This window comes from Hyperoodon ampullatus, assembly GCF_949752795.1.
Source record: "Hyperoodon ampullatus genome assembly, chromosome: 15".
In the NCBI taxonomy this organism is placed as follows: domain Eukaryota; kingdom Metazoa; phylum Chordata; class Mammalia; order Artiodactyla; family Ziphiidae; genus Hyperoodon; species Hyperoodon ampullatus.
In genome coordinates this window covers 5,120,247-5,147,097 of record NC_136928.1, presented here as the reverse complement: position 1 = coordinate 5,147,097, position 26,851 = coordinate 5,120,247, and the positions used below count along the sequence as shown (strand labels likewise).

The following is a 26,851-nucleotide window of genomic DNA, read 5'->3' as shown; positions in this document are numbered from 1 at the left end:
ACATAATGAAAATTTAAAATATCCTCTAGAATAACAACCATGATAAGCTGTCCTAAATTAACATCTTTATAATATCTCACTCTAATATTCCTAGAACAGTCTGGCCAAGAACTATGTTGGTTATAATATTATGTCCACAAAACACCATTTCATACAAGCTTTGAGAAATCTAAAAATAATTTCTACAGAAGGTGTGAAAACTAACTTCTAAGGAAAAGATAAGGGAGAGCTAGGAGGTTGCTGAGGAAACTAAATGAGAAAATGTGACTTGTCTGATAACAGATAAGTCTTTGAGAAAATGGCCTAGAGACCAGTTAATAAAAACCCTCAGTACTAGGGAGAGGTTGACTATATTGATGGTGGTGATGGTTTCATGGTGCACACACCTGTTAAAACTTATCAAATTGTACATTTTAATGTGTGAAATGTATTATCTATCAGTCAGCCAAAAAAAGAAAAAAAAAAAAAAAAAAAAAAACTAGCCAGGCTACAGATGCATGAACACGTGTCCATCTGCAATTCAGAAGCAGTACCAGTTTTCAATAGCACTTGGAAACTTGGAAGCTATCATGTTGCTAAAACGCATACACAAATATACTCCATCCACATGAGATGAAATATGTAAAATTTAACACTTCAAATTAAAATAACAATTTACATGAGTGTAATGTAAATAAAATTCACTTTTAGGGGGAAGAAGATGGCAGTGTGAAGAAGGGTTGTTATTTCCAGGGGCCAAATATCCATCTGCGAATTTAAAAAGTGGTTGGTTGGCAAGAAGAAAGGGGATAGAACACTCATTCATCTATTCCTTCATTCATTCAACAAATATTTATTGAAGTCTGATGAGAGATAAGCATTGCAAATCAATGACCGCAAAAGAGGCAGAGTGTGTTCTCTATCTTCATTAATTTCTAGTGTGGCAGAGAAGAAAGTTATCAATGAAGTCACCTCACAAAAATTAAATTATCCTGTGGAAAGTAACAAGGAAAAATCCATGAAGAAGTATGACAGGAGAGTCAGGGAAGGTTTCCCTGGGAAAGTGTTCTTTGAGCTGGGATATGCAGAATGAGTCATCCTTAACTGTGAGAGAGGAGACAGCATGTATAAAGGCCCCGGGACAGGTAAAACATGGTGCTTCTGAATAACTAAAACAGAAATGGGTGAATTTAAGAGATATTTAGGAGTTAAAATCTATGGGTCTTGTAATAAACTGTATTTGGAAGGAGACGGAAGTAACAAGAATGATACCGATATTTCTGCAATTGGATATGTATGTGTGGCATTCATTAGATAGGAAACGGAGGACACAGGCCAGGCTGGGGGTAGGTGCCTGTTCTAATTTCATGGTGTCTTAGAATTTTCAACTAAAGCCGCTGAACAAGACTACATCAAAATTAAAAACTTCTGCGCATCAAAGGACACAATCAACAGAGTGAAAAAGTAGCCTACAGAATGGGAGAAAACATTTGCAAAACAATATCTGATAAGGGGTCAATACCTAGAACTCTTAACTACAATAACAACAGTAATAGAATAAATAACCTGAGTGAAGAATAGGCAAAAGGCTTAAATAAACATTTCTCCAAGGAAGATATAAATATGGCCAATAAGCATATGAAATGATGCTCAGTATAACTAATCATTAGAGAAATGCAAATCAAAACCACAGTATTACCTCACACCCATTATGATGACTACCAAAAAAAAAAAAAAATAGAAAATAACAAGCATTGTCAAGGATGTGGAGAAACTGGAACCCTTGTTCACTGTTAGTGGAAGTGTAAAATGGTACAGCTGCTATGGAAAACAATCTGGAGGTTTCTCAAAGAATTAAAAATAGAACTACCATAGGATCCATCAATACCACCTCTGGGTGTAAATCCAAAAGAACTGAAAGCAAGGTAATGAAGAGATTATTTATATACACGTGTTCATAGCAGGATTATTCACAATAGCCAAAAGGTGAAAGGGACACAAATGTCCATCAATGGATGAATGGATAAAGAAAATACCATATAAATATATGATAGAATATTATATAGCCCTAAAAAGGAAGGACATTTTGACACATACTACAACATGGATAAACCTGGAGGACATTATGCTAAGCGAAATAGGCCAGTTACAAAAAGACACACGTTATATGATTCCACTTATATAAGGCATCTAGAGTAGTAAAACGCATAGAAAAAGAAAGTCAAATAATGGTTGCCAGGAGCTAGAGGGAAGGCGAAATTGGGGGTTGTTTCACAGGTATAGAATTTCAGTTTTACAAGAGTTCTGCAGATGGACTACTCAACCATGTGAATATACTTTACATGACTAAACTCTACACTTAAAATGATTAAGATGATATATTTTATGTTATATGTATTTCACCACAATTAAAATTTTTTAAATATGCTGAATAAATATTGATAGCATTATAGATATTTTGCTAGCTATATAATTGATCAGTCGGAAGCTAGCTAACCAGAGAGAGAGATTTTTGAGGAAAGCTGTGAACTGAAAATACAAATTTGGAAGTCATACAAAGAAAAAATAATTTTATTACACGACATTCTTCTCTTCCCTTCATCCTTAAAATCTTGAATTTTCAGTGACTCTATAAATGTACAGTCTTCTCATCCTATCCTCCCTAAAGCCTGAGTTTGACACAGGAGTCTGGTTTCATCTTCAGGAGAAAACAAGTTGAAGATTTTCAAGCAACAGCAGACATGGAGTGTCTCCAGCTGTGGTATACTGCTACAACAACAAAAAAAACTCTACCTGTCTATGCACCTAATTCCAGCAAAATTAAAAATAAGAAGTGTAGACAGGAAAAAAATAAGATTACTCTTTTGAGTAGTCTTATTTTTCTAGAGAAAAATCCACTGTTTACACATCAATATACATCCCTCTAGAATAATATTATTCTGCTTACCTTGTTTGCGTACATCCTCAACAGCAGCAACCAATTCTTCTTTGAGATCTTGACTCTCCTTAGCGATCTGTTCACCCTTTTCCAGAAAGTTCTGAGTGGCTTGCTCTACAGATGCAGCCAGTACATGGGCTTTCTTTGACCTCCCTTTCTTTTTACCAGATGGGCCTTTGTTGCTTGTGTTGACAAGGGTCGTCACCTTAAATACAAAAGAACAACTGTAAAATTACTCTGCATAACTGTCTAGAAATAGCATATTATCATCTCATAATTTTAAAATATCTTTTGCTTATTAAGTCATGAATACACATCACATAGCCTTATCTTAAGGAAAATGCGGAATTATATGGTTTAGCATATAACTTAACAGCAATTTATTTCCTGTAGAAGAAAAAAGCATGTGAATAAGGAAGAAAAGCAGATTTGCCAGAAACTCAAAGTTTCCAATCCACTGGAGGGGGTGCTTTCACAGATTGACAAATTTAGCACTGGTTGGAATACCCAGGTTCAGGGAGGAAATAAAATAAAATAAAATGTAGAGTCGTCTTTGAGCTTTGAATCAGAAGAACCAATACCTGAGCCCAAAAGTCAGGGCAGAGGTGCATGAGTAGTTAATTAATGGTGGGCTATCAATATGCATTATTTATGTGTCACTTACCAAGGACTTTTGAAGAGCCTTGTTATTTCTGATTTCATCTTATAAAAACAAAATGGTAAATTTGATCCAAAGAGACCGAATGATTCAGTCTCAACATTTGGTTAACCTGCTAAAATTTCCAGAATTGAAATTAGATATGCATTATCACTCCTTTTCTAAGTATCATAATTTGGATACAATATCTCACCTGCCAAACTTCTTTTAGCACTCTGCCTAGAGCTATTTAATTTGCTAACAAAGCTTTTAATATATTTTAAACAACTTATCTCCTGTAGACTTCTGAAGCTTTATTTTCTGCCAGTGAGAAGTCTGGGAGGGAAATGAATGCAACTGTTCCATATTCTATTCAGCTAGTCATCTACACCTCTGCATTTTTTTTATCAGCTTCATAAGAATGTGGATGCTGTGGTTTATTTGCACTGATGTGTGTCCTGATTAGCAAACTAAAGCCTTTATTGGAGGTTATCAAGAAAGCTCGTCCACAGAAAAGTTCTAAATGCTATAGTCTCTACAATTTACTCCAAATCCGAGAGCAAGCAGTTATTAGGCAAAGTCACAATTAATGTCCAGTCAGTTTACAGGGCAAGAGATAATATCAGAAGAAAAGTGTTGAATAAATGTGAACCAAGATGATGAATGTAGCAGAACCATTACTTCAGAAGTGGTTAATACAGCATTGGGAGCTGTCATATTCAGCTTTCTTTTGAATGTTAATAATTAGACACAGTGAATTAAAGAAGGACTCTGTAAGAACACTTAAGTACAAACACTAGATAAAAAAAAAAGAAAGATAAAGTCATTAAGAATAAGCCTGTCAGAAAACGCTAGTTAGCTGTAAAATACGTATGCAGTCAGTAACACCTTGCAGTCTTTTCAGTTCCACCCACAGAGGCAACCATCAGAAGAAAGACAGCCTGTCTCCAAAGTTACTTTTTGGAGGTACAAGAATGTTCTCCTTAAAGACGGTTTACTCTAGCACATTAACATAGCTCTCTTCCAGGAACCCCAACTCTCCAAAGAGCCGCTACCTGGAAACGAGTTCTTATGCTCCCTAAGTAAACACAACAGACATCTCAAAAATCTTTTATTCGTATTTATTTTTATTTTTTAATCAAATGTATTTGCCATATAACATTGTATAAGGTTAAGGTGTACAACATGCTAATTTGATACATGTATATAGTGTGTTAATACATGTATATGTTGTAATATGATTGCCATTGTAGTGATAATTGGCACCTCTATCCCTTTACATAATTACAGTACAATATGGTTGTCTAATTCATTACACTGTGCATAATTTCTCTATTTAGGCTAGGCTCTTTATTGGAGGAAAATATTCCTATTCTCACTGATATCTGATTTGTTCTCATTTTATATATAATTTTGAGAAGTTCTGTGATCTAACTTTTCAGTCTTCTCAAATTAGAAAAAATGGATGGAGTTGGAAGCCATTAATGTTAGGCATATTGGCAGTTTTGGGGAGTGGAAGCTGACAGTGAATCTATTAATACCAAAAGAGCTAAATGATTATATTCTGGTTCACCTTCTGCAAAGGCAAACAGATTTCAATTTTTGTGTTGTCTCATTGTGCATTGATGTATTAAGCACAGTTTAGGTAATGCTCATAGTAACAAGTCAGTATGAAGTGTCAGTATGTGGGAAAAAATAAACATAGAACATTACTAGGAAGTTCCTTAGAAAAATGTGATTACTTTCAAATGAAGCAAATCAATTCAGTCCTCTTTTAGTAAGAGCTCTCATTTATTCACATGTGGAAGAATGTAAAGGGATACAAGATAGAAGAATAGAAGGAAAATTATGAGGCTCCATAAATGCTCATGTCTTAATCAGTCTAGAGTAAAGAAATAATTGTTAACTCTCCCTATTGCTATTCAGTGCTTTGTTGAAGGACAAAGTCAATAAATTAGATAAGAAAAAAGAAAGAAGATATATAAACATTAGAAAGTAGACACATTAAATTGTCATTACTTATAGAGAATATGAATGTATCGAGAAACTAAAAAAGAATTAAAAGACAAACTATTAGAACTATTAGTGGTTAAATACTAGATAAGCAATAACAACCTAATAGAAGAGCATTACCAATGAAAAATCTAGTTTAAAATATCCTATTCACAATAGCCATAAATTGATATTCTCAGAGATAACCATAACACAAAATATAGAATGTTGTATGAAGAAAATTATAATTGTAATGAAGAATATGAAAGTTGATTTAAATAATAGAGAGACACACCAATGAGCTCTGGAGACTACAGATCTCTGTGTCTAAGCCTGATATCCAGGCTGCGACTAGGTCTTGGGTAGATTGGGCTTACAGACTTTTGAAGGTCTAGTGCAGCTTGTTGGCAACCTTTTAAGAGATGGTTATTCTGTAGAAATTCCTGGTTGAATGGTACCCCTTCTCTTACCCCAATCAGGCACTCTCTCTAATCCCCACATCAACTTTCACCCAAGGCAAGAGTCACTCAAGATCCACACAATCCCATTACCTCTCTAACAATTTGTGAGCACATCTTTTGTGCAGAAGAAAAAAAAAATAGAAAACATAAAGTTCCAGCAACAGAGGCTAGGAGTAATAGCATGAACATTGACATGTAAAAATGGGCATGATGTTTTCTAGGTAGTAAGGAGACCGTTCTCACTTGAGAGGGCGGCTGTATATGAATGATATAGGAAACAAGATTAGATAGATGCGGTGGAGTAAAACTTTTAAAGGCTCTAAAAGCCAAGTTAAGTAGTTTAGCTTTTATTAGCCACTGCCAACATTTTTTTTTAAAAAATGAGAAGCATATGTGTTAAAGTGTCTGTGTTCTCTTTCCATTCATTTCTCAGCCCACTGAAATTCTGCTTTTAGCCTCACACCTCCTGTAGCAGAGTCCTCTTAAACTGATCTCTCACTAAAGTAATTAATAAGTTGCCAAAATCAAATTACTTTTATCTTATCATACTACTCTATCACATTTAGTGCTATTGACTCACCTCTTCTTTCTCCTGGAAATATCTCCTGGCTAATTCTTTCAGCAATAATCTTTTCCTTCTCCAAACCCCTGTAGCTTTTAGGAGGGTCATCAAGCTTACTTGTCTCTGTACCCACCTTTATCTTCCTCCCTCCTACACAAGGAAAGACTTGCTGCTACCACCATCCTTTTTTTTTTGAATTTATTTTATTAAAGTATAGTTGATTTACAATGTCGTGTTAATTTCTGCTGTACAGCAAAGAGATTCAGTTATTCATATGCATACATTCTTTTTCATATTCTTTTCCATTATGGTTTATCACAGGATATCAAATCTAGTTCCCTGTGCTATACAGTAGGACCTTGCTGTTTTTCCATTCTCTATATATACTAGTTTGCATCTGCTAAGCCCAAACTCCCAATCCTTCCTTCCCCCACTCCCTTGGCAACTACAAGTCTGTTCTCTATATCTGTGAATCTGTTTCTGTTTGGTAGATTAGTTCATTTGTGTCATATTTTATATTCCACTTACAAATGATATCATATGGTATTTGTCTTTCTCTTTCTGACTTATTTCACTTAATATGATAATCTTTAGGTCTATCCATGTTGCTTCAAATGGCATTATTTCATTCTTTTTTTTATAGCTGAGTAATATTCCACTGTACATGCATACCACATCTTTATTGATTCATCTGTTAATGGACATTTAGGTTGCTTCCATGTTTTCGCTATTGTAAATAGTGCTGTTATGAACATAGGGGTCCATGCATCTTTTTGAATTATTGTTTTGCACTACCACCCTTTTAAACTGATCTTCTGATCACATCATTCAGATTCACTGGCTATGCCAACTTCTCTCTAAACCCTCAACATGGCCCTTCTTTGTAGGCAACTCAACCTTAGCTTAGCAGGATACTTGATTTTCTCTAGTCATATCTCAAATATTTCCTCAATGTCTCTGCCTCTCATCAAAGAAGAGAAGAAATCCTGCAGCTCATAGATGAGAGTATAAGTGGTCAATCGTTCTAGAACCCTGACATAATGATGGTCTCAATGGACCCTGGTCAATAAAAAAACCTCAGCAATGGCAAGAGGATTGGAAATATAGTTTTCAGATAAGTTGACTGTGTGATTTGAGTATGAAACTATGAGACCCAGGCTGGTATAGACTACTCATCATCTAATGTCCTAAGAGTAGACCCTCCATTCTTACACAATGACAAGTAATGCAGTAGGCAACACCATTTCATTCCTTTCTTTTCTTTTTGCAATGTGTTTTATTGTAAGACAACTTATCTGACCATTTCTCTTCAACTTGATCAGTTCTCTGCTTCCAGCATGTACAAACTCAATAGACATGGAAGACTTCTTCCAAAACAATAAGCAATAGTGAGGGCACCAAGGCACTTTGTCTTGGCAACTCTGTCACATCTGCCCATAACCAACAACAGTGTAGTTTGTCTAAGCCTGCTCCATAGGGCATTCGATTGAAAGGGAGCTCTGGAGATATCATTGTCACCCAGGGCTGGTCAGAAATATAGACTCTCAGGCCCCACTCCAGAGCTACTAAAAGAGAATCTGTATTTTCAATAAGATCCCAAAGTAATTCATATACACATTAAAATCAGAGAAGCACTGAATTCTAGGACAATGATTTTCAGACTTTATCATACCTTATTATTATCATTATTTATTTATTTATTTTTTGCAGTATGCAGGCCTCTCACTGCTGTGGCCTCTCCCGTTGCGGAGCACAGGCTCCGGACGTGCAGGCTCAGCGGCCATGGCTCATGGGCCTAGCGGCTCCATGGCATGTGGGATCCTCCCGGACCAGGGCACGAACCCGTGTCCCCTGAATTGGCAGGCAGACTCTCAACCACTGTGCCACCAGGGAAGCCCCAGACTTTATCATACCTTAGAATCACTTAGATGCTTGTTAGACGGCAAATTCCTAGATCTTATACTGCTCCTGCTCATGTAGGTCTCAGCTAGTGTATTTCACATGCATCGCATGAAATTAGGCTGTGTATGGCTTATTGACTTTACTTTCAGAAACAGCAGTCTAGCTGAAGCAAAAGAAAGTGAGAGAGATAAAGCAATGACTTCTAAAGGTAAACCCTTCCTCTTATTTTAGGTGTCATGACATATCAGGAGTCTGCAAAAACAACTTGTTGATGAATTGATTGAAAGGCAATTTCCTCTGTTAGGCAATCACAAGGAACTTGGAAAAGTAAGAGTAAACAGATGTGAATGCTATGAATCAAGCCATTATTTGAGCTCTCCAGAAAACCAATAAAAGAGAACCAAGAGCTGAAAATAAAAAATGATAACTTAGGCACCATTTTGCTAGATTCATGCACTCTGTAGATGTGAGTAGTCAGTCTTTATGAATTCTACTGTTGCACTGCTCTAAAGTATTTCATTTGTCATAATTGCTCAGCAAACAACAGAGAGCTTTGCTTACTGTTATAGCTTAAAAAAAGCAAGAACATTGTGAGGTGAATATTTGAAAACAACATTATCAAAAACAAGTTATTTATTCCAGGAGCAACTGAAGATAAATGCAAAAATCCTTAACGAGGAAAACTCTTTAAGGGAGTTAAAATGCTCAAATGGTAGTATATTTGATAACATGAAGCCTCTAGGAGAAATCTTGTCCGGTTTTGAGCAGTGCCAAGTCAGAAAAACAACTGCCAAGTAATGAGTCAAAATGAGGTCTTCCTTGAATCACTCCTTGATTACCTAATCTATTCTTTTTGCAATTATACAGTAGGCACAAATATGGCTTGTAATTTTCCTTATAAAGTATATAAAATGAGGGCTTCCCTGGTGGCGCAGTGGTTGAGAGTCCGCCTGCCGATGCAGGGGACACGGGTTTGTGCCCCGGTCCGGGAAGATCCCACATGCCGTGGAGTGGCTGGGCCCGTGAGCCATGGCCGCTGAGCCTGCACGTCCGGAGCCTGTGCTCCGCAACGGGAGAGGCCACAAGAGTGAGAGGCCCGCATACCGCAAAAAAAAAAAAAAAAAAAAAAAAAAGTATATAAAATGATATACGCTCACCTTGTGGTACAGTCCATTATAAGTTATTTCCTAGCACAGAATCTCCAGGACATATAAGGTGTATGTATATTGTGCATTTTGGAGAGAAAAGAAGATCAGCACAGTGACATTAGTGCTCGAGCAAAAGGAGGTGATAATACAGACTTATGGTAGTCTCACTAATAACTAAAGTAAAACTTCCATGTCATAGAAACTATTGCAATAGAATTTCATATTGAACTGATCTTTTCTTCCCAAACACAACTCCACATCCCGTTTTAGACAAAAAGAAGTAAATTACAAGAACCGCAGTTACTGATGCTTCCACAACTTCAAAAGTCAGAATTAGAAATGATAATCTTTTATAACGAGGCACTAGTAATTTAAAGAGGGATAAAATAAAGAATAATTCTGGTCTCTTTGTCTTTGAAAAATTTCTTCCCACTTATTTGATATTGACAGTGTAGATTAGTATGTATGTTCATTGATACAGAGTCCTGGAAGCATGCATTCTTAAACTTTGAAGGTAAGGTTTTATTATATCTAAAGCAGAGCTGAACTTCTACTAGTTAATTAATGCTAGAAAGAAAGCCTATAAATAATGTTTCCCATTTAACATTATTAGACTAGCCTGCAATTTTTAAATAGGCCCACAAGGCAAGCCTTCCCACTCAGTTGCTTTGGTATACTTTTTCCAAATACTTTATCTTGAAGAGTATACAGATGGTCTCTGACTTGTCATGGTTTGACTTACTGATTTTTCAGCTTTACAATGGTGAGAAAGCGATATTCATTCAGTAAAAAACATACTTCGAATTTTGATTTTTGATCTTTTCCTGGGCTAGCAATATGTGCCACGATACTCTCTCATGATGCCAGGCAGGGTCAGCCTCAGCTCCCAGTCAACCCACCATCCCATGGTCCCGAGGGGAAACAACCACACAGTAATAACCATTCTGTGCTCACACAACTATTCTGTTTTTCACTTTCAGTACAGTATTCAATAAATTACATTAGGTATTCAACACTCTATTTAAAATAGGTTTCAGTTATCCATATACATATATCTATTCTTTTTCAAATTCTTTTCCCACTTAGGTTATTACAGAATATTGAGCTGAGTTCCCTGTGCTGTACAGTAGGTATATTTATAACTGAATCACTATGCTGTACACCTGAAACTAAAACATTGTAAATCAACTATAGTCCAATATAAAATAATGTTTTTTTATTTAAAGAATAAATTAAAATAAGCTTTGTGTTAGATGACTTTGCCCAACTGTAAGCTGTGGTCTAAGCACATTTAAGGTAAGCTATACCAAGCTATGTTCAGTAGGTTAGGTGGATTAATGAATTTGCCCTACGATATTTTCAACTTTCGATGGTTTTATCAGGACTTGACCTCATTCTAAGTCAAGGAAGATCTGTTAACACCAAAAAGTAGATTCCCAAAATTCACCCTAAAACAGACATTCTGTGATTAGGTTTGAGGAATTTCTATGGCCGGCCAGTTTTGACTATATTAAATTTCTATGAATAGCCAGTTATAACTATATCAAATTTTTTCTAGGCTAAACTTTCTGTGGTTACAATTTACAGAGTGGATCAGTTGGGCCCTGGATGATCCATTCATCTTTAGATTAGAAGTGGTTCAAACTTATTTCCTAACAAGAATCTCACTAGTGTCTATAAGCCAAAATGAAATAAGGTGGCCTTCTCGGGACTTCCCTGGTGGCGCAGTGGTTAAGAATCCCGCTGCTAATGCAGGAGACATGGGTTCAAGCCCTGGTCCAGGAAGATTCCACATGCAGCAGAGCAACTACGCCCATGTGCCACAACTACTGAGCCTGTGCTCTAGAGCCCGTAAGCCACAACTACTGAGCCCAAGTGCCACAGCTACTGAAGCCTGCACGCCTAGACCCCGTGCTCCACAACAAAAGAAGCCACCACAATGATAAGCCTGCATGCCGCAATGAAGAGTAGACCTCACTCGCCGCAACTAGAGAAAGCCTGTGCGCAGCAACGAAGACCCAACACAGCCAAAAATAAATAAATAAATTTATTTAAAAAAAAAAATTTGGCCTTCTCCTTAAGCACTTGTTCTTCAGAAGAAACCCAATTTTCCTTATAGGATGTTAAACTAACATTTTCCACTCTCTATTAAGCCTGCTGTTTCATATTTAAGTAGCAGCATTAGGAGCTCAATTTCTTGTAACCTCCAGGGAGTGTGGTCTAGATTTACTGTCATCCAAAATCTTGTCTGAGAGAAACAACATTTAGTTTTGCTTGAAGGAAGTGCAGTCCACGTCTCTCTCCACCTATTATAATAGCTCAACTTAAAACACATAAGCAAAGAGAGAAATGGTATTATCCTGGACACTGGTGCAAATGTTTCTACTGCCTTAGTGCAATATCACTTACTTCAACGGAGGATACTACCACAAAGGGTTTTAGAAAGCTCACTGTGTACACTCTAAAGTTATAGATAAGATAATCATTCTTCACATAATACTGAGAAATTTTTGAATGATTTTAGTACCAAAAATATTGGAACCTCTCCTTAGAAACGGTTTTGATTTTATTTCATGGACATTAAATTGTGTAATAAATAAATTGTTTCTTTTTGCACTGACTTCAATAAAAAAAAGCTTATCCCAAGTCTGTGATCCCTATTATAAAGCATATGATTTAATGTTTATTATTATTGTGTTAGTCTCCATCTTTGCTCCTTATCTATACTTACAGTCATCTTTTTTTTAAAATCACTTTCCTTTAAGGTATGTTAACCTTTCAGTATTTTATATATCCTTTAAAGTCTCCATAAATCTTTTATGGAAGGCAATAAAATATATTCTGTCAGTTGACATACCTTTTTTCCACACTTTTACATATGCAAAATGAAGATGAATCCTACAATCTGTGTCATCTAAAATATACATTCGATAAAATTTTATTTTTTTCTTACAGGTACTTAAATATATATATCTTACAATTGATGACATGTTAGATTTGATAAAACATGGTAAATCAAACAAGCACAAGAAACAAACTTATTTAAAGGATCTAGTAACAACCTAGATTTTCCTAGAATCTGTGTAACTTTCAATGTCTACACTTACAGCAATGAAAAATTACATTCAAAATTAAGACACTAAAGCAATATCAGAATTCACTGAAGTAGCAACTGTTTAGAATCAGGAATTTTAAGTGAGTGAGAAGGTGTTTCTGTTTTTAAAGATCTTAAATGTTGGGACTTCCCTGGCGGTCCAGTGGTAAAGAATCGGCCTTCCAATACAGGTGATGCAGGTTTGATCCCTGGTCAGGGAACTAAGATCCCACATGCTGCAGGGCAACTAAGCCCATGCACCACATCTACTGAGCTTGCGGGCCTCAACTAGAGAGCCTGAATTCCACAAATTACAGAGCCCACGAGTCCTGGAGCCTGAGCGCCACAATTAGAGAAGAGAAAACTCTCACGTCACAACTAAAGAAAAGCCCACGCGCGGCAGTGAAGAGCCCACACGCCACAATGAATCCCGCATGCCTCAACAAAGATCCCGCTTGCCACAACTAAGACCCGACGCAGCCATAAATAAATAAATAAATCTTCAAAAAAAAATATCCTAAATGTTCTAACCATCAGCACCCATCTGAGAAAATCCCATGCTGTTCTTAAGGTCCCACCAAATTGAAGAATGACTAAACTGCGTTCATGATTCACTATTTTGGATTTAACTAAGATTAAAATAAAAGGAAACAAAGTAAAACTAGACTGTTACAAGAATCAGTATACACAAATCTGGAACCATGATAAATAAAAACTATTTTCCAATCAACACTATGTTAACTAAAGGATTCAGTTGACCAAAACTTCTATTCCCCCCAAATTCATCAAGTCTTTTTACGATTACAGTCATTGATTGACAATGCCACTTGCTTTGACATTTTCCTTCTTTAAAGTTAGTGGATTCCAACACAGAGTGCACACACTCTATGGGAAATAATGGATAATCCATGAGATGCAGGAAAAGTACCAGGATTCTATATTGGCTTTTGTGTAAAAAAGGAAATTAAGAATTAAACCATACTAATGTTTCATATAAGGACTTAAACTGGCACCACCACCCCATCTCTACATCAGATGGCCTTGAGCCACATATGACAAATGGGGTATCTTGAGAGAAAGGTAAGGTCCACAAATCCAAGGAATTGGCAATGGTGGCCTTACACTTCAATGTATATACCTTGTTAAGTGGCTTTAAGGATTATATTAATTGATTTTTCAAACATATACGAAAACACCCTTACAAAATGGACCAGAAACTTAAAAGGACCACTGCGAATTGGAAACTGGGACTTGAAGATAGTACTAAAAACGCAACCACAATTTAAGAAAATGCAGGGCTGACCCTCTCCCTAGTCTTTTATTTTTTCTTGCAGATTTCTTTTATAAATAATCCTTTATTCACTGCAGTGAATACAAGCAGAATGTACCACGAACTGAGTATGGGTTTAGGTACTTACAACTTCATTTTTATCATTAACATATGGGTGAGAAAAGAAAATGAAACACTGTCTCTAGAAGCAATGGATGACTTCATATTTTCTTAATTTCTTTCCCTGAGGAGCTTTTAAACTGTAAAATATTCACAGTTACATACAGTGTCCCAAAGCTACTTTAACAATACATTTTTGGTTATCTTATTTTTGGCCAACAGGACTAAATAATCAAGTACAGGTACAGTGAAACAGGTGAGAGGAAATTATATGTTAAAAGGGGACTTTGTAACAATGGCTAGTTGCTTAGGTATCTCCTCTGCCTACTTGCCCTTTGTTTAGATATCCAGTAGCTATCCAGGCTCCTTTCTGGAATGAGACAATTTTAGCTCATTATGACTTTCCTATGGTTAGTTTTGTTGTTGTTTTTTTTTAATTCTTGAATTTTATTTTATTTATTTTTTTATACAGCAGGTTCTTATTAGTTATCCATTTTATACATATTAGTGTATATGTGTCAATTGCAATCTCCCAATTCATCACACACACACACCCCCGCCACTAACCTCTTTGGTGTCCATATGTTTGTTCTTTACATCTGTGTCTCTATTTCTGCCCTGCAAACTGGTTCATCTGTACCATTTTTTCTAGGTTCCACATATATACCTTAATATACGATATTTGTTTTTCTCTTTCTGACTTACTTCACTCTCTATGACAGTCTCTAGATCCATCCATGTCTCTAAAAATGACACAATTTTGTTCCTTCTTATGGCTCAGTAATATTCCATTGTATATATGTACCACATCTTCTTTATCCATTCGTCTGTCGATGGGCATTTAGGTTGTTTCCATGACCTGGCTATTGTAAATAGTGCTGCAATGAACATTGGGGTGCATGTGTCTTTTTGAATTATGGTTTTCTCTGGGTATATGCCCAGAAGTGGGATTGCTAGATCATATGGTAATTTTATTTTTAGTTTTTTAACGAACCTCCATACTGTTCTCCATAGTGGCTGTATCAATTTACATTCCCACCAACAGTGCAAGAGGGTTCCCTTTTCTCCACACCCTTTCCAGCATTTGTTGTTTCTAGATTTTCTGATGATGCCCATTCTAACTGGTGTGAGGTGATACCTCATTGTACTTTTGATTTGCATTTCTCTAATAATTAGTGATGTTAAGCAGCTTTTCATGTGCTTCTTGGCCATCTGTATGTCTTCTTTGGAGAAATGTCTATTTAGATCCTCAGCCCATTATTTGATTGGGTTGTTTGTTTTTTTAAATATTGAGCTGCATGAGCTGTTTATATATTTTGGAGATTAACCCTTTGTCCGTTGATTCATTTGCAAATATTTTCTGAGGGTTGTCTTTTCGCTTTGTTTTTAGTTTCCTTTGCTTTGCAAAAGCTTTTAAGTTTCATTAGGTCCCATTTGTTTATTTTTGGTTTTATTTCCATTACTCTGAGAGGTGGGTCAAAAAAGGTCTTGCTGTGATTTATGTCAAAGAGTGTTCTTCCTATGTTTTCTTCTAAGAGTTTTATAGTGTCCAGTCTTACATTTAGGTCTTTAATCCATTTTGAGTTTATTTTTGTGTATGGTGTTAGGGAGTGTTCTAATTTCATTCTTTTACATGTAGCTGTCCAGTTCCCCCGGCACCACTTATTGAAGAGGCTGTCTTTTCTCCATTGTATATCCTTGCCTCCTTTGTCATAGATTAGTTGACCATACGTGTGTGGGTTTATTTCTGGGATTTCTATCCCGTTCCATTGATCTGTATTTCTGTTTTTGTGCCAGTACCATAGTGTCTTGATTACCATAACTCTGTTGCACAGTCTGAAGTCAGGGAGTCTGATTCCTCCAGCTCCATTTTTTTCCCTCAAGATTGCTTTGGCTATTCGGGGTCTTTTGTGTTTCCATACAAATTTTAAGATTTTTTGTTCTAGTTCGGTTAAAAATGCATTGATAACGTGATAGGGATTGCATTGAATTTGTAGATTGCTTTGGGTAGTATAGTCATTTTCACAATACTGATTCTTCCAATCCAGGAACATGGTATATCTCTCCATCTGTTTGTATCATCTTTAATTTCTTTCCTCAGTATCTTATAGTTTTCTGCATACAGGTCTTTTGTCTCCCTAGGTAGGTTTATTCCTAGGTATTTTATTCTTTTTGTTGCACTGGTAAATGGGAGTGTTTCCTCTTTCAGATTTTCCATCATTACTGTATAGGAATGCAAGAGCTTTCTGGGCATTGATTTTGTATCCTGCAACTTTACCAAATTCATTGATTAGTGCTAGCAGTTTTTTGGTGGCATCTTTAGGATTGTCTATGTACAGTATCATGTCATCTGCCAACAGTGACAGTTCTACTTCTTCTTTTCCAATTTGTATTCCTTTTATTTATTTTTCTTCTCTGATTGCCATGGCTAAGACTTCCAAAACAATGTTGAATAATAATGGCGAGAGTGGATATCCTTGTCTTGTTCCTGAGCTTAGAGGAAATGTTTCAGTTTTTCACCACTGAGAATGATTGCTGTGAGTTTGTCATATATGGCCTTTATTATGATGAGGTAGGTTCCCTCTATGCCTACATTCTAGAGAGTTTTTATCATAAATGGGTGTTGAATTTTGTCGAAAGCTTTCTCTGCATCTATTGAGATGATCATATGGTTTTTATTCTTCAATTTGTTAATATCATGTATCACATTGATTGATTTGCATATATGGAAGAATCCTTGCATCCCTGGGATATATCCTACTTGCTCATGGTGTACGATCCTTTTAATGTGCTGTTGGATTGTGTTTGCTAGTATTTTGTTGAGGATTTTTACATCTATATTCATCAGTGATATTCACCTGTACTTTTCTTTCTTTGTGACATCTTTGTCTGGTTTTGGTATCAGAGTGATGGTGGCCTCGTAAAATGAGTTTGGGAGTGTTCCTCCCTCTGTTATATTTTGGAAGAGTTTCAGAAGGATAGATGTTAACTCTTCTCTAAATGTTTGATAGAATTCACCTGTGAAGCCATCTGGTCCTGGACTTCTGTTTGTTGGAAAAATTTTAATCACAGTTTAAATTTCATTACTTGTGATTGGTCTGTTCATATTTTCCACTTATTCCTGGTTCAGTCTTGGAAGGCTGTATCTTTCTAAGAATTTGTCCATTCCTTCCAGGTTGTACATTTCATTGGCATAGAGTTGCTTGTACTAGTCTCTTAGGATGCTTTGTATTTCTGCAGTGTCTGTTGTAACTTCTCCTTTTTCATTTCTGATTTTATTTATTTGAGTCCTCTTCCTCTTCTTCTTTATGAGTCTGGCTAATGGTTTACCAATTTTGTTTATCTTCTCAAAGAACCAGTTTTTAGCTCTTTTGATCTTTGCTATTGTTTCCTTTGTTTCTATTTCTTTCATTTCTGATCTAATCTTTATGAATTATTTCCTTCTGCTAACTTCAGGTTTTGTTTGTTCTTATTTCTCTAGTTCCTTTAGGTGTAATGTTAGATTGTTTATTTGAGATTTTACTTGTTTCTTGAGGTAGGCTTGTATTTCTATAAACTTCCCTCTTAGAACTGCTTTTGCTGCATCCCATAGGTTTTGGACCATTGTGTTTTCATTGTCATTTGTCTCTAGGTATTTTTTGATTTCCTCTTTGATTTCTTCAGTGATCTCTTGGTTATTTAGTAATGTATTGTTTAGCCTCCATGTGTTTGTGTTTTCTATGTTTTTTTCCCTGTAATTGATTTCTAATCTCATATCACTGTGGTCAGAAAAGATTCTTGATATGATTTCAATTTTCTTAAATTTACTGAGGCTTGGTCTGTGACCCAAGATGTGATCTATCCTGGAGAAGGTTCCATGTGCACTTGAGAAGAAAGTGTAATCTGCTGGTTTTGGATGGAATGTCCTATAAATATCAATTATAGCTATCTGGTCTATTGTGTCATTTAAAGCTTGTGTTTCCTTATTAATTTTCTGTTTGGATGATCTGGCCATTGGTGTAAGTGAGGTGTTAATGTCCCCTACTATTATTGTGTTGCTGTCGATTTCCTCTTTTATAGCTGTTAGCGGTTGCCTTATATACTGAGGTGCTCCTATGTTGGGTGCATATATACTTATAATTGTTATATCTTCTTGGATTGATCCCCTGATCATTATGTAGTGGCCTTCCTTGTCTCCTGTAACACTCTTTATTTTAAAGTCTATTTTATCTGATATGAGTATTGCTATTTCAGCTTTCTTTTGATTTCTATTTGCATGGAATATCAGTTTCCATCCACTCACTTTCTGTCTGTATGTGTCCCTAGGTCTGAAGTGGGTCTCTTGTAGACAGCATATATATGGGTCTTGTTTTTTTGTCCATTCAGTGAGCCTGTCTTTTGGTTGGAGCATTTAATCCATTCACGTTTAAGGTAATTATCGATATGTATGTTCCTATTACCATTTTCTTAATTTTATGGGTTTGTTTTTGTAGTTCCTTTTCTTCTCTTGTGTTTCCCACTTAGAGAAGTTCATTTAGCATTTGCTGTAGAGCTGGTTTGGTGGTGCTGAATTCTCTTAGCTTTTGCTTGTCTGTAAAGCTTTTGATTTCTCCACTGAGTCTGAATGAGGTCCTTGCTGGGTAGAGTAATTTTGGTTGTAGGTTCTTCCATTTCTTCACTTTAAGTATATCATGTCACTCCCTTCTGGCTTGTAGAGTTTCTGCTGAGAAATCAGCTGTTAACATTATGGGAGTTCTCTGTATGTTATTTGGCATTTTTCCCTTGTTGCTTTCAATAATTTTTCTTTGTCTTTAATTTTTGTCAAATTGATTACTGTGTGTCTTGGTGTGTTTCTCCTTGGGTTTATCCTGCCTGGGACTCTGCGTTTCTTGGACTTGGGTGGCTATTTCCTTTCACATGTTAGGGATGTTTTTGACTATAATCTCTTCAAATATTTCCTCGGGTCCTTTCTCTCTCTGTTCTCCTTCTGGGACCCCTATAATGCGAATCTTGTTGACTTTAATGTTGTTCTCGAGGTCTCTTTGGCTGTCTTCATTTCTTTTCATTCTTTTTTCTTTGTTTTGTTCCATGGCAGTGAATTCCACCATTCTGTCTTCCAGGTCACTTATCCGTTCTTCTGCTTCAGTTATTCTGCTATTGATTCCTTCTAGTGTATTTTTAATTTCAGTTATTGTATTGTTCATCTCTGTTTGTTTGTTCTTTAATTCTTCTAGGTTTTTGTTCTTTAATTCTTCTAGGTCTTTGTTAAACATTTCTTGCATCTTCTCGGTCTTTGCCTCCATTGTTTTTCTGAGGTCCTGGATCATCTTCACTATCATTATTCTGAATTCTTTTTCTGGAAGGTTGCCTATCTCCACCTCATTTAGTTGTTTTTCTGGGGTTTTATCCTGTTCCTTCATCTGGTACATAGCCCTCTGCCTTTTCATCTTGTCTATCTTTCTGTGAATGTGGTTTTTGTTCCACAGGCTGCAGGATTGTAGTTATTCTTGCTTCTTCTGTCTGCTCTCTGGTGGATGAGGCTATCTAAGAGGTTTATGCTAGTTTTCTGATAGGAGGGACTATGGTCGGTAGAGCTGGGTGTTGCTCTGGTGGGCAGAGCTCAGTAAAACTTTAATCCATTTCTCTGCTAATGGGTGGGGGTTGGTTCCCTCCCTGTTGGTTGTTTGGCCTGAGGTGACCCAACACTGGAGCCTACCCCACTCTTTGGTGGGGTTAATGGTGGACTCTGGGAGGGCTCATGCCAAGGAGTATTTCCCAGAACTTCTTCTGTCAGTGACCTTGTCCCTGTGCTGAGCCACAGCCACCCCCCTCCTCTGCAGGAGACCCTCTAATTCTAGCAGCAAGGTCTGGTTCAGTCAGCGGTGGTGTCACTGATCCTTCCCCTGGGTCCCAATGCACAGACTACTTTGTGTGTGCCCTCCAAGAGCAGAGTCTCTGTTTCCCCCAGTCCTGTCGAAGTCTTGTAATCAAATCCCACTAACCTTCAAAGTCTGATTCTCTAGGAATTCCTCCTCCCGTTGCCAGACCCCCAGGTTGGGAAGCCTGACGTGGGGCTCAGAACCTTCACTCCAGTGGGTGGACTTCTGTGGTATAAGTGTTCTTCAGTCTGTGAGTCACCCACCCACTAGTTATGGGATTTGATTTTATTGTGATTGCACCTCTCCTGCCATCTCACTGTGGCGTCTCCTTTGTCTTTGGATGTGGGGTATCTTTTTTGGTGAGTTCCAGTGTCTTCCTGTCAATGATTGTTCAGCAGGTAGCTGTGATTCCGGTGCTCTCACAAGAGGGAGTGAGCACATGTCCTTCTACTCCCCCATCTTCCCTATGGTTAGTTTTATCCATCACCTCCATGTGGCTTTCGTTCTGGTGCTGTGGCAAGAGGATACGGCATTCCTCGACTCTCCCTCTAGTCTTAATACAAGCTCTTGTTAGCTACATTATGAGGCTGAAAAGAAGACAAGCTAATCAGAGCTGAGAAGTTGAAATATATATTTACATCCATTATTTCTAACAATGAATCTCATTCCAGTTTCCTTGAGATATTAGCTAATGATGTCCTAAAGCAAGTATGATTTGCAAAACTTTAAAAAGGTTAAGTATACAGAAAATTTAACCATTTAAATTATATATCTTAAATTTATTTTTAGTGAAAAGTAAGATTATTGTTTTCATTATTGTAAATGGGAAAGACCACCTGGTGCTATTGAACACACTTCTTTTTTCTCTGTTCACAAGACAAGATTGTGCTTCCCAGCCTCCCTTGGAGTTTATGTGGTCAACTGATTGGATTCCAACCAACAGAATGTGAGAGTCAAGTGATATGTGCTCTTCTTAACCTGGGCCATTAATACGCTCCTCCACATTTTTTTCCCCAAACTGACAAATTTGGAAGCCAAGTGTTGAAGATGATGAAGCCACAGGCTGGAAGATGATGAAGCCACAGGCTGGAAAGAGCCAAAGCCCTTAAATTTTCCTTTGAAGGAGACTGACCCATGGATCAGAAAGACCCATTTGGATATTATGTAATGAGAAGAAAACTTCTATTATGTTAAGCCTTTGATATTTTGAGGTTTATCTGTTACAGCAGCTAACATTAACTACATCACTATATTATTTATAGATTATATATATATATATATATATATATATATATATATATATATATATATATACGTACAATGTATATATGTTAAATGATCACCACAATAAGTTTAGTTAACATCCATCACCATACATAGCTAGAAGTGTTTTTCTTTGATGAGAACTTTTAAGATCTACTCTCTTAGCAACTTCCAAATACACAATACAGTGTTATTAACTATAGTCACCATGCTATACATTACATCCCCAGGACTTATATCTACAAATGCATTTTTAGTTTGCTTGTCTAGGTTCCACATATAAGTAAGATCACATGGTGTTTGTCTTTCTCCGTCTGACTTATTTCACTTAGCATAATGCCGTCAAGGTCCATTCATGTTGTCACAAATAGCAAGACTTCATTCTTTTTTATGGCTAAATAGTATTACATTCTCTGTGTGTGTGTGTGTGTGTGTGTGTGTGTGTGTGTGTGTAATTTTCTTTATTCATTCATTAATCCATGGACACTTAGATTCTTTCCATGTCTTGGCTATCGTAAATAATGGTGCCATGAACATCTGGTACAGATATCTTTTCAAGATAGTATTTTCATAAGTGGAATTGCTGGGTCATATGATAGAATTATTTTTAATTTTTGAAGAACATCCACACTATTTTCCATTATGGGTCCACCAATTTACATTCCCAAGAGCAATGCACAATTCCCTTTTCTCTACAAAATGTATATATTTTATAATTGTTTATAATACATTAGGTTCAGGAATGCACACTTATTTAGAAAAATAAATAACATATGCACTAAATATGTATGTATACATACATACACAGACACATACAAACTTTTTTTTTTTTTTTTGTGGTACGCAGGCCTCTCCCGTTGTGGAGCACAGGCTCCAGACATGCAGGCTCAGCGGCCATGGCTCACGGGCCCAGCCGCTCCACGGCATGTGGGATCTTCCCAGACCAGGGCATGAACCCGTGTCCCCTGCATCGGCAGGTGGACTCTCAACCACTGCGCCACCAGGGAAGCCCATATGACATATATCTTAAAAATAATGTGTCAAATTCCAGATCTTGGTAACTAAGGTATATTTGAAATGTAAATTCCAAACTGCCTTTTGGAAGTACTGATAAGGAGGCTTTAGATTCTTTGTAAACTCAAAAATATAATAAGTGGAATTACTACTAAAATGAAAAAATAGATAAGCCATTAGCACTTCTTGGAACAGAAGTTACCAGTCTCACATAAAGGGAATGATACTTGCAAGCCACAGGGGGATTCATTTAACACAAAACCTACTGAGTTCTGGGTAAAAAAAATATATATATATGTTTCACCACTAGCATATTTAAAAACAGTTTCTTCCAGAAACAAAAAGCAAAATAACCCCACAAAAATCTCATCCTTTCTATTGTTGATTAGTCTTTACTCTAGAATCAAAATTAATCATGACTAATAATACCACCTTACTCTTTCCCTAATAGAGCCCTAAACAGCAAGTGCCCTGTAGCTGTGTCCAGCTTATTATACACATAGCACGTATATGTCAGAACAAGGAAATGAAAGTATTATCTCTGTTACTCTGATAACAACATCAAGCCCTGAGAAATTTGCTTGCCAGCGGTCATAAAGCCACTGAAGGAGAAGAATTCAGGTTTTAATTTGTCAGACACTGGCTGTTTACTTCCCTAAGATAATGTCAACACATACTTGCCTTATTTTACGTACAGTACAGATTTCTAAAACCAAAACCAACTGTATTTTATAGCTAGAAAATGGATATGGCTACATAATTTCGTTAGAGTATGCATGACATGCCTCTTTTTTAAAACATTCCTTTTTTTTCCAAAGATATCATTATATCATCTACTGACATTTTCTGATTTTGATATGTAAGTGTACATTATTATTCTCCCATTAAGCTACAAACCGCTGGTAAAATGCCAATGGCTTGAATAAAGACCACATTGACATTTTACTACAGGGTCATCTCATTATGGATAGAATGCCAGCCTTCCACTTGAATGCACTGCATATTGTCTAGCTGCATTCCTTCAGCTTTACTTCTCAAAGGCTTCACCGTTCTAGGGAACTGTTGATGAAATAAAGGAGAAAATGAGCAGACTGTAATTATCTTGTCAAGATTCTTTTTGTGAACATTTATTTGGACAACTCACAAAAAAGAAAGCATCTCATTCTCTACTTGAGAATATCGTTTCTCTTTAAATGTATTAGCATTTCTGAAATTGCAGAATGGAGTCTAGAGGATCAGTACTGAATACTGCAGAGAGAAATGTCAGTAAAAGGCAGTGGCATGAGTTAGTGGAGAGAAGGCAGGCTTTGGAGCTACCATGTCCTATCTGGGTGAGAAATTACTGAATCCGAGACTCATTTTCCTATTTTGAAAAATGAGGGTAATAATATACACCTCATAGGGATGTTCTGAAGTTTAAATATGACAGTTTATTTAAATCACTTAGCTCTGTAACAAAGAAGGTATTCCAAAAATAATAGTGAACTCACATATTGTGAGAGGAGAGAGTCCTGGACATGGATCAGAATACTTGCACTTGAATCCCACCCACTTATTAGCTGTGTAGAGGTCAATTAATCTGTTTGGGTCCCATTCTTTCCAGCTCTAAATTTAAAATTCTACCTAAGTTACTTCAAATTCCTACATACTATATGCTAATAAAATTCAATTCTTGACTTGTGGTTCATGATGGTGAATTTTGTATAAATATCTGAAATCTATTCTCTGTATCCTAAATAAATAAGTGGGAGGTAGACTAAATAAGTGGGAGAATATTAATTTAACAATGAAGCTTCTGATGTCAAAATCTAGAGGGGTTAACAAAGGATTCTAGAAATCTCCTTTCTGGGGATCTTTCAAAGTAATTTGGGTGTCTTACCTTAAGCATTCTGGGGCTCATGGGGAGCCCTACTGATCCCTGGAGGACCACTCCAGTCAGTTTCTTACCCAAGTATTTTATGAAGTTCCTCATAACTTTCTTTAGAAATGCACCTTATTTTTTTTCCATTATATGTTTTTATAAATTTCTAAACTGAGTATACCTGTACAGAACCATTAAATGAACTTAATTGCAAAGTCTAAATTTTTTGTTACAAGCAATGCATAATTCATATGTATTTTCTTTACTTTTTCATACAGAGTATGGAGAATAGTTCACCAATCTTGAAAATGAAAAATTTACATTTTGAAAAATTATATTTTTAGCGATGTGCTAGTGATTCTGAGGAGCTGGGGCTTTGCTGAGCCAGGAAGTCTTAGGCAGGTGTATAATTGGACTAATTAAGCAACACATACAGTCACTTCCGGTTTTCCATTTGCTCTTTGTAAATGCAGATGAGCAACACAACTGATTACCGAATTAGACTATTTAAAGCTCACTCACTTTGGGGCTTCCCTGGTGGCGCAGTGGTTGAGAATCTGCCTGCCAAGGCAGGGGACACGTGTTCGAGCCCTGGTCTGGGAAGATCCCACATGCCGTGGAGCAACTGGGCCTGTGAGCCACAACTACTGAGCCTGCATATCTGCAGCTTGTGCACCGCAACAAGAGAGGCTGCAACAGGAGAGGCCACAACAGTGAGAGGCCCGCACACCGCGATGAAGAGTGGCCCCTGCTTGCCACAACTAGAGAAAGCCCTGGCACAGAAACGAAGACCCAACACAGCCAAAACTAAATAAATAAATTAATTTAAAAAAACCTCACTTTTTACAGCCAAGGAATTTTCTGAACTCATGATTACAGACTCAAAACATAATATGTGGTCTCAAGTCTTACACATTTTTCTTCTTGTTCTAACCATCATTTTTCTAATTTGATTTTTTTCATGTTACTTTAACAATATTAGCATAAGGGATAAGAGTAATAAAATGTACTCCATATATAAAGGACATAAAAGCTACATGGTTTACTGCTCTCATAGTTTTTCTCAGCACAGATAAGATGTATCTTCTCTCGTCTGACTCACTCTCAAGAAAAATCAATATATTTATTTGGCCTTGGGATCAAATCTGAAAGGCTGGCCTCATTAGCACATTTAAATCAACTGGCTATATACCTCTTGTGGTTATCACACTTCAGATGGAGAAGGACAAAACATAATCTTCCTTTTCTCATGCTTCTTATTCCCCTACCTGTAGACGTTAAAGATGCCCTCAAAATTCAATTTATAATCACCAGACTACACAACAAACCCAAGTCCATTTTGGGTACCATTTATATGCTGTTGAGTAGTGTGTATATAAACTAGAAAGAATATATATATATATATATATATATATATATATATATATATATATATATAGATATATATATATATAGTTTGTTTGTTTTTTTCCCCAACTGCAAGCTGCTGGCAAATTTATATGAGCTATGACCTAAGCCCAAATAAGCACAATCTCACCCCTGTACTTGGAGCCATGCAGACCACAGGTCACCGGGCACATGCACAAATGCCCAAGTAGCCAACTCACATGCACTTTCTTAGCAACATCAATAGCCTCTCATCATTCACTCACTGTGTTTTAACTACTTCCTCCTGGGCTGACAGAGCATCTCCCAGGCAGCACAGGAGAAAGAGGGCCCATAGAATATGCATACAGTGATTTTGTTGGAAAGAATAGGAGAAACTCTCTAAGTCATTAAGGGGGGAAGGTGTTTCATAATACATAATGAGACAATTCCATACTAAGGTCATCATATTCCATAACATTGACTACGAAAAAGGAAAAAAAAAAATAAAGAAGGATGAAAATAAGAGATGACAGGAGACAGTCTTACAGTAATTAGATGATTAGATTTTCTTCAAGACCTTGCTAAGTATAGTTACGAGATTCAAGGAGATGCTCTTAGACCTTACCCAATGCCAAGTTAATGTTATCTGTTTATTATTGATACTAACATTAGGATATTAGAAAAATGTAAACCAATATTTACCAACTGGTCCTTCTGCCAGGATAGAAAAGAAAGTACATTCTTGGAGCGTTTGCTCTGTAAAAGCTTTTTAGCTGAGTGCTTATGATGTTTTCTCTCAATGAATCTGCACAACTATACTGAATAATGATATGAATCTTACACCAAAGAGAAGTAAAATCAGATGGATTCTTTTTTATTTTCCGTACACGGGCCTCTCACTGTTGTGGTCCCTCCCATTGCGGAGCACAGGCTGCGGACACGCAGGCTCAGTGGCTATGGCTCACGGGCCCAGCCACTCCACGGCATGTGGGATCTTCCTGGACCGGGGCACGAACCCGTGTCCCCTGTATCGGCAGGCAGACTCTCAACCACTGCACCACCAGGGAAGCCCCAGGTGGATTCTTATTTCAAGTCACATAGAAGTCAGCAGCACAGTCTAGGTTTGCAGCCACACCTGACTCTCTCTACTCATCATCCTCGCCTCATCATCCTTTGTTTCACGTTTGCATATCAAGATGGATTTTGACAGTTTAGACAGAGATGTTTTGTTTTAAAAAGTAAGTTCAGATAAAATTCATATAAAGTGAGCATTATGGCATGCTAAATATGAAAGCCATGTATCATTATGAAATTAGAATCATAACTTCTAATTACAGTGAAAGCATATGCAGCTCACTTTCTGGGCTTAAATTCTGAAAAATGC

General features: G+C 36.8%; 1 protein-coding gene across 3 annotated transcripts in view; it reads right to left on the bottom strand.

Moving 5' to 3' along the window:
* The window catches only part of CTNNA2 (catenin alpha 2), a gene marked incomplete at both ends in the record, with an annotated part of 1,045,594 nt that overhangs the window by 940,657 nt on the left and 78,086 nt on the right, over positions 1-26,851 (bottom strand). For all 3 annotated transcript variants that reach the window (XM_079721197.1, XM_079721198.1, XM_079721199.1), the window contains one exon: positions 2,927-3,122. In XM_079721197.1, the coding sequence (XP_079577323.1) occupies positions 2,927-3,122 (196 nt within the window). The remainder of the gene's footprint in view (positions 1-2,926; positions 3,123-26,851) is intronic.